Here is a 9256-nt window from a genome sequence, read left to right as displayed (position 1 = left end):
AATCCACTGGTGACATGGCTTTGAGCAAGCTCCTGGCCGCCTGGTGGAGGAGGGGCGGGGCTGAGCTCCCGCCTTGCGTGTTGATGACAATTGGCTTGCATATCACTCTTGGTGCCTGTGCCAGGTGTTGCTGACCCTTCGTATAGAATATCTAGTAAGACTCATGGTAATGAGTGATCTGCCCTGGACAGTGACTAATTCACATATCTGAGCCCATAACATCCCTGAGCATCATAACTTGATTAACTTAAGCTGTAGTACAGCCACAACCCTTGACCCTTGGTTCCCATTTTTGATCTCTGCTACACCAGTGTAAAATACAGTGCACCTGAGAGTAGAATATGAGCTTTGATATAGTGTGAGCTGAGCACAGGCAAGTGAAGAGAGAAATGAGTTGTACAGGCTGGGATTTCCACAGGTGGTAACTCCAACAAAAACGTAATGGGAACTATGTACCTAACACCTTGAGGTTTGTCTTCATGGGGAAATTTACAGATATAATTCTGTGGCTATAGCTATACTGTTATAACTTCCCATGTAGATGTGGAAAAAGAGTGCCTTTCTGGTTTAGCTTATATCACTTTGAAAGCAGTGTAAGGAAACCATATTGAAGAAATGGAGCATAGCATATTTTAGGCAGTTTCAGCTCAAAAGGAAATTCTGATCCAAAAAAGTTCTGATGACTTGACTTTTGAGCATGTGTTAGAGGTAGTTTTTTAAAATGTTTTAACTGTTTTTTTCAGGCTTCCAATCAGGCTGTCATTTCCACAAGGACAACTTCTATTGGATGCCAGATTTGGTTTTTTTTGCCCTCTGATCACACCAAAGTGGCATATTTGAAATGTGATATATAAAGGATAACTAATATTTTTAATCTGTTTTTTATGAATAGTTTATCTAAGCAATTTAAAATCCAAAACTTGGCATTTACTGATTTCTCCTTCTTCCCGTTGATAATTAAAATCTAGCTTACTCTGGAATAATATGGAGACTGGAGAACTAGTCAGATGATGTAATCACAAGAGACTGCCAGTTGAGCGATTGAGGGAAAGGGATTTTTGGTACATTTTAAAACAAACATGTTGCAGTGCTTTACCCCAGGTGCTCCAAGTGGCAATGAACATGTCACTTTAAAAAAGAATCAGTGTGATAGTATTATTTCCATGAAACACATCAGTTGTAGTAACAGGATTAGAGGTATACTTTTAAACAATAGTTTATGAGGAGGAGGAGCTGGACCTGATCCCAAAGTCTATTAGTAATAAATTAATATATTTTCAGTGTATTTGTTCTGTGTGTATATTGGTGGCTTCATAGTGGTCAAAACCCCAAAAATGTATTGAACAATTTTAAAGGAAAATCACAGCAATAAGTTGCTGTATAATATCAATATAGAGTGATCCTCTCTAGTCTGGCACTCTCTCATTCAGCAATGTCTGTCATCTAGAATGATTTTAGTTGAACAAACAACCACCTGCCATGGGTGTGCCCAAGTTTCCCATGGTCCCATAAGATTGTTTACAGCTACCAGTCTTGGCTTTCAGGATTCTGTGCTGTTATTTAGCTGTAATGTGCACCTAAATGTCTTCTAAGAGCCCAGTAAGCAGTGGAAGTGTTGGTGGTGCTTCCAGACAATATTGACCTCCCCTGGCATGGAAAATTCTCTTGTTCAGAACTGGTCCAGTCCCAAGGGTGCTTGACCAGGGAGGTTCGTCTTGTATGTAGAGAAACCTAAGGAGTATTTAATAAAATACACAGGAGACATGAGTATTTAGGTAAAATGATACTAAATACAGACAGTTGTCCAGAGCAGGGAACAACAATTTAGGATCCATGCACGTTTATTTTCTCCTCACTGAATTAGGGGTTGACATAGATAGTAGGTCTCATAAGCAATAACAGAGGTTTCAGATATGCACTCTCTACATGATTAGGGTCCTATAATATAAATCTCATTAATGCTTGTAAATAAAAGTAAATTGGGCGTTTGCTATACACTATGATTTGCTTCTGCAAAACCTTTTTTCCTTCTTTTTCCAAATGTGTAAGAAGCCCCAGAGATCTTCAACTAGCTGGCTCTTCGTTTTGTGTCTTCATCACCTGTATCCTTTTTTCCAACCTCTCCTTCCATTCAGTTCTGAGTCTAAGACAGGAAACATAAGCACCTGGGTCACCAAAATGGCTTCAGTCTTGCTTTTCACAGCACTTTGAGAGACACCAAGGATGTGTCTACACTACAGAGTTTTGTCGACAGAAGGGGCCTTCTGTTGACATAACTCAGGGAGCATTTGCACACATAAAGGCTATGTCAACACTAGCCCAAATCTTCGAAATGGCCATGCTACCACACAGCTCATCCCAACGGGGCTCCTTTTCAAAAGGACCCTGCCAGCGTCAAAATCCCCTTACTCCTATCAGCAGATAGGAATAAGGGGATTTCAAAGCTGGAGGGGTCCTTTAGAAAAGGAGCCCTGTCTGGACCCTTGTCTGGACGAGCCGCATGGCAGCGAGCCGCAGCAATTTCGAAGTGCTGCAGCCGCCAGTATACTAACGAGGCACTGAATACGTTATTTCAGCGCCTCATTAGTAATCTTTGAAATGGCCATTTGCATGACCATTTCGAAGATTTGGGCTAGTGTAGACACGGCCAAAATGTTCTGTCAACAGAGTCTTAACAGAACTCTGTATTTGTCTTGACAGCGTTATCCCTTAAAAATTTGAGGAATAACACTTCTGTTGACAGAGTTCTGTTTGCAGAGCTTTGGGTCAGCCATTCTGTCTACAGAGGGCGGGGAGCCTGGCTGCTCTCTGTCGACAGAGCAGATTGCTCTAGAGATCTTCTTTCGTGTGGCTGTGTCTACACTGGCATTCCTCTTTTGAAAGAGGCATGCAAATAAGAGAAAATGAAAATGCAAAATGAGGTGAAGATTTATATATCTGGTGCTTTATTTGCATATTCTTCTTTCAAAAGACGAAAAGCAGTGTAGATACAGCTCTTTCGAAAGTAAACCCCCTCTTCGAAGGAACACTTCTTCCATAAAAAAATGGGAAGAAGGGTTCTTTTGAAAACGGGGTTTACTTTAGCAAAAGCTGCATCTACCCTGCTTTTCTTCTTTCGAAAGAAGAATATGCAAATGAGGCACCAGCTATGTAAATCTACTCATTTGCATTTTTGATTTTCCTCATTTGCATGACTCTTTCGAAAGAGGAATGCAAGCGTAGACATGGCCTATGTAGATGCACTCTGTCGACAGAGTTTCTGTCACCACAGCTCTGTTGACAGATGTTACTGTCCACAGATGTATCTACTATAGACATAGCCCCACAGATTTGCAGTAGGGTCATGACATTCGCAAGGGTTTGGCACTGACAGCCCTTGTAAATGCTGAATTTTGTGAATATCTGGATGCACCACACGGGTGGCTAGGGCACCTCGGGGCAGTCCAGGAGCACCGCATGGGGGGCTGTGGTGTCTTGTGCCACGCAGCAGCAATAGCAGCACTGCGCAGGCACCTACAGTGCCTTGTGCCATGTGGCGGCAACAGTTCAGGGGACAATGAGCCCCTCGCGAATAATTGAATTTGCGAATGTTAAATTTGCGAATGTCGTGACCTTGCTGTATCTTCTGAACCTTTTCCACCATTGCCTGCAGTAGCATCAGTGGGAGAATGACTAAATCCCAGTCATCTGGAGTGCCTTCTAGCATAATGTCCCTGGGAATAGTACCAGAGAGGTAGCCATGTTAGTCTGTATTCTAACAAACCAAAGCACCAGCCAAGTAGCACTTTAAAGAATAACAAAATAATTTATTAGTTGATGAGCTTTCATGGGGCAGACCCATTTCCTCAGCTTTGGAGACATCTCCAGATATCTTCAGGTCTGAGGAAGTGGATCTGCCCCTTAAAAGCTCATTGGTAGTCTTTAAAGTGCGACATGATATGTGGCTTGTTTTACTGGGAATAGTTATAACATGAGGCGGGAACCTGACCTGAGCTTTGGAACTCACTGACATCTCTAGTTCTCACCTCTTCTGTCTTGACAAAGCGACTTTGTGGGTCCGCCCTTATTTCTCAAGATTGACTGCTGCCACCTGCTGGACAACCTCTTGGTTGCCTTTGGCACCAGGAGCAATGCTTCTTACTCGATGACCAGATAGGTTAGGTGACAGGTGGGAATTTATCTGTATTGCAATAGTACCTAGAGGCCCCAGTCAGGATGAAGGCAATACACAAAGCACTGAACAGATTCTTACTCAGGCAGTTCCTGGCCAGCCCAAAGAACAAATAGACAAGTCAGACAAGAGACTGGAGAAATTTTACAGATGGGGAGCTGAAGATGGATACATTAAATGACTTTCTCAAGGTTGCAGTGTGAACCTAAGGCAGACCCAAGAAATAAACTCAGCTCAGTTTTCACAGCTCCCAGACCAGGCACTAACTGCAAGACCATCTTTCCTTATTCTTTTGTTGGATTTTAATCTTTTTCCAAAAGAGAAAGAGGGAGGTGAATTTTGCACAAACTCATCCTTTATTTGGGGCCAATTTATGGCAAAAGGAGCATCTTCACTAGGTGGGAAAAAAAAAGGTGTATTACCTCAGGGTGACTAGCTCAAAGCAAGATCCTCTGAAGACATAGTTTCCAGGGGTTAGCAGGCTGAGGTAAAGGCTTAGCCTTTTCCTTGACTTTCTGACACATGTTGAAACTACAGTTGCCTTATTTTCATTAGGGATTGACCTTGTATTACTGAGTGAGCTACTCCAAGTTAAGAACACACACATTTTAGGGAACACAAAGCCAGCAAGGCTAAAGGATGTCAGGGCAGATTTTCTGCTTTGGTTGAGATGAGGCTCCGCACAGCATCACACAGTTAAGGGTAAAGTCAGCATTAATGACTTGAGCAGGGATCGCCATTGAGGTTATGGTTGAAGTGCACATGGAGGGACATGCAGTACATGAAGCTTTGTTGCCTATTATACAAAGAATTCCAAAGCCTTGGGCTGTCATTCTGGCATCTATTGTATGCGCCAAATATATTTATTGGCTATTTTTAAAGGATTACAATACAAACCCAATGAGCCAAGCAGCCACACACCCCACTTACTTTGGCAGAGCGCTTCTCTGTTGACGTTCTTTTTCAATTTGCAGATGTTTAGTTTGTTTTTCAATGGTTTTTTCCCAGAAGTTTGTTAGTTCCTCAGTTTCACATCCGAACACTTCAAAGCGCACGTATTGGCTATTCATTTTCTGTAAGGAGCAGAACCCAAATGACCAGTTATCAGTCCTTTTCTATTTTGCAGCTTGTAATATGTTGATGCAGCAGCTTAAATCCTTACAACACTGAATTCACAAGCAGTCTTTTTGCCATGGAAGAGGGAAAAAAGAGTTTAATGGGAATGAATCTTGCTTCTACTTCTTCATTCTGAAAGACGGCACTTGTGGTTTATGCTGTGATATAGTACTTACAATTCCTAACTCTTCTTCTTAGAGTGCATCTTTCACTTCCATGTAATTGTGGTTGTAACCTTTTAGTGCACAATTTGGGACTCACTTTAGCATAATGAAGAAGAGTTTTCCTTGTTGCTGTGCTCAGAAGTTAAAGAGATAATATAAAAAACAGCTGACATTTTAAAGATTTTTCCAAGGTTTCTGTGAAAGTAAATTACCTGTTCACTTTAACACCTGAGATCCTGAGTAAACCCACTTCTGGCAGGTATATTCTCATAGCATCTTCACATTTTGGCAAGATGCAGGAAAGCATATCTTTATGTGACTATTTAATTATGTACACAAACATGATAGAAATGGCCCCCAAAGTTTGACATGCCAAAGACTTTACAGTGAGATTAATAGTGCAGTTAGCCTTTCATTCCATTTTATCGCCACCGATTGCAGTTGATATTGATACATTTTGTATGGTAGTAACAAAAGGTGTTAATGACTTATATATCTGGGGTTACCAGGGTGAAACACTCCAGAAAAGTTAAGGGGGTCAGGCAGTAACCTTACTCAATAGTTAAAGATATTGCATGGGTTAAAGCACTTTCAGTATAATTATTCCTTTTCAGAGCTTCCTTTTGTATTGCAAAGCAAGTGCCTAAAAATAGGGTCAAGGGTTCACCTTTCTGGCCAGTGGAATTGTTGATCAGATAAGGTAATCAAAAGTTATGACATGACACAGAAGTGCCATCATCTTGTGAGTGCAAGGTCTCACAAGTTTGGTCAGCTGTTACAAGTGGTACATTCCTATGCTTACAAAGACTGGGAGAGTGCTTTTAAAGGTATTCCTGCAGCCTTGTAGGGTTGACTTTGGATCTGCCATTAGTTACATCTGTACAGCATCTGGGAGGACAGACAGGTACTAGCCTTGCTTGAGTGAATATACTGAAAATAGCAGTGTGGCCATGTTGGCTTATGTGACAGCCTGGGTTACCTGCACAAGTACCAACCCACCTGACCTCCTGGGTTCAAACAGATATTTTGGAGCATAAGCTTTCATGGGCAAAGACCAGCTTAATTAATCTCATGCATGAGTGGGGTTCCAGAGGAGGGTCTAAATTTATAAGCTCATGAAAAGGAGGGAGTTCCAGTCAAGAGGAGGGCCAGAGTTGACAAGGTCAGTTCAGTCAGGGAGGATGTAGCCTATTATTAGCAGCTAATGAAGAGTTCTGGACATCAAGAGAGGAGAAACCAGGTCAATTCAGTCAGGGAGGATGTGGCTCATTATCAGTAGCTAATGTGGAGGTGTGAACATCAAAGGTGTGTCTACATGAGCCCTCTCCTTTCGGAAGGGGCATGTTAATGAGGAAGTTCAAAAGATGCTAACTTTCTCCCATCAGCATACGGCAGCTACACATGACAATCTTACAGTGGCTTCACTGCTTCGGTACAGCTGTGCTGCTCTAAGTACTCTAGTGTAGATGTAGCCAACAGCAACATCAGGCTATAAACATAGCCTGAGACAGAGAGAAAGAGTGAGAAACTCTACTGAGACCCAATAATAATATGGGGGAATGAGGCAACAGGTTATCCACTCTGAAGTTTTTACACTTGTACTGGTTAAACCTCTCTCTTTCAGCGCCCTCAGGACCTGACCCAGACCAAATGAGAGAATTTGCTAGGCCACAGGAGGTCAGTGTTGTCTAGCGGCATTGCCAACATTTCCACTGCTTATGAGGCGCTTAGAAGACAGGTAGATGTAATTTAGAGCTAAACAGCACAGAACACTGACAGCCAGGACTGGTGGCTGTGAACAAACTTTATGGGACCACAGGGAACTTGGCTACACCCATGATAAGTGCTAATCCGGCTAACTAAAATCATACTGGGTTACTGATGTTGCTGGATGAAAGAGTGCCTGATTAGGGAGGTACATCCTGTCACAGAGATTGTAAAATAGCTATAGCAGTCCGCTACCAAAGCATTAAATGGATAAAATTTACCTTTATTTTACTCAGAAATGGGAAGGTTGAAGTTCATACAGAATACAAATTTTCAAAAGCTTATTAATAATTAAAAAAAATCAAAATAAAACCATCTTAATTTAATATATTTGGCTAGTTTGTTACATTTCTTTCTGATGGCCATCTTGTACCTTCAAGGCAGTTTACATCCATCAGCTTGAGAAATAAATTTGGGAAGGAATTTTATAAAAGAATAACAATCTCCTTGTCTGTTTCTCGTCTCTCAATGGGACTATTAACGGATTAATAGCAATGCCCCTGTGTCCTGTATAACAGCCAGAAAATGTCATTATTTCCAAAAACATCCCTTTGTGCTCTTCATTAAGCATGGAAAGGGTTTTTAGATTATATTTTTACATCCTGTTTTCCAAATTATGTGGTTTTGCATAAAAATGTCATTACATCATCTTCCACAACATTTAATTTTTAACAAGTATGTGGATTCTTATGCCTTGTCTGCATTTGTAACCATTATTTGTAATTTTAATCAGAGCTACAGCGAGCTAGTAAAATAGTCCCTCTAGGCTTGCTTGGAAAAGCTCGAAGAAATTGCTGCCATTCACCTTCCAGGCACAGAGTGAAAAGCAAAGCTGGGAGCTTGTAATATTTATATAATTCCATTTAGAAATTCAGTTGTTTTATGAGAAAATATGAGGCATTTACGACAAAGAAGCGAGAAACTCGGAACAAAATATAGCCCCTTTGAAGGGATCATTTTCTTTTCTTTTTGAGACTTTGCTGTGACTTGTTTGTGTTCTTCTTGGGTTTCTGAGTTTGAAAAGCCCAGCTAATTTGCCAGCCCAATTCCCCTGAATTATTAGGGCTCTTCATTTTGAGTCTGATGTTCAGAAAGATTTCACTGTGGTAAACACACTTTTGAAGGTGACATGCAGAGCAAATAATTCTCACAGTTATATGTGTGGTGATATTTGTATGTGGAATTAATTGCTGGTGCAATTGTATGCTGCAACAAAATTGTGGGTTGCATTATTTCTTGATTGAAAATTGTGCCCACAAACATTTTGGTTGTTTTTGAAAATATTATTTCTTTTTCATTTTGTTTTGTTTTGTTTCATGAATTCTTGCGTCAATGAAAAAATTAGTTCTTTCTAGCTTTAAAGGCAAGTGAGTGTTTTCCCTTTTAGCTAAACACAGCAGAATATTACAAAGGTAGGAGGTTTCACAGCATTTACCAATATGGATCAGACTAATCATCCTCATGCAACATTCTGTTTCTGAGAATGGCCAGTATCAGGTTCTTTAAAAAAATAAAAAAGACAAGAATCTAGCAATTAGGATTTTTCCATAGGGATTATTATTTTCTCTCTGCCTAAATCAGATGTGGCCTAATAGCCTAAAATGTAAGAGTTTTTCTTTCTTTCTTATTTTTATAAATTTCTGATTAATATAGTTGTGGAGGTTCTTTATTATCCATTCATTATGTGAACCCTACTGAGCTATTGGTTTCATTTATACTTTGTGGCAATGAGTTTCAAAGGCTCCTGGGGAAAGAAAGTATTTTCTTTTATCTGTTTTAACTATCCTGCCTTTCAGTTTTATTGAAGGTCCTCTTGCTTCTGAGGTAAATAGTGATTTTTGTTTGGTCTTAACCATTAAAAGAACCAACCTATCTGTTGCAACAACACTTGGTTGTGACCTATCAAAAAGAAGAAGAAGGTGTGCAACTCTGCATTAGTCTTCACTGTTAGGTCACATGATGTTCTGTTCAGCAATAGTGGGAAGAATCTTAGAACAGTCGGGAGACTAAAGTGCTTTTAATGGGCTATCGGCTACAT

At 40.5% G+C, this 9256-nt stretch overlaps 1 protein-coding gene across 1 annotated transcript in view; it reads right to left on the bottom strand.

Moving 5' to 3' along the window:
- Positions 1-1859: 1859 nt before the first annotated feature.
- Positions 1860-9256, bottom strand: part of LOC142013102 (protein FAM240B-like) — a 33601-nt gene continuing 26204 nt past the window's right edge. Inside the window, exons 2-3 of the mRNA XM_074994163.1 lie at positions 5102-5244; positions 1860-2143 (exon numbers count right to left, since the gene is read on the bottom strand). Of these exons, the coding sequence (XP_074850264.1) occupies positions 2065-2143; positions 5102-5241 (219 nt within the window). The 5' untranslated portion in view covers positions 5242-5244 and the 3' untranslated portion in view covers positions 1860-2064. The remainder of the gene's footprint in view (positions 2144-5101; positions 5245-9256) is intronic.

Source organism: Carettochelys insculpta, chromosome 5, assembly GCF_033958435.1.
Source record: "Carettochelys insculpta isolate YL-2023 chromosome 5, ASM3395843v1, whole genome shotgun sequence".
NCBI classification, from domain to species: domain Eukaryota; kingdom Metazoa; phylum Chordata; order Testudines; family Carettochelyidae; genus Carettochelys; species Carettochelys insculpta.
This window is presented reverse-complemented; position numbering and strand designations above follow the sequence as displayed.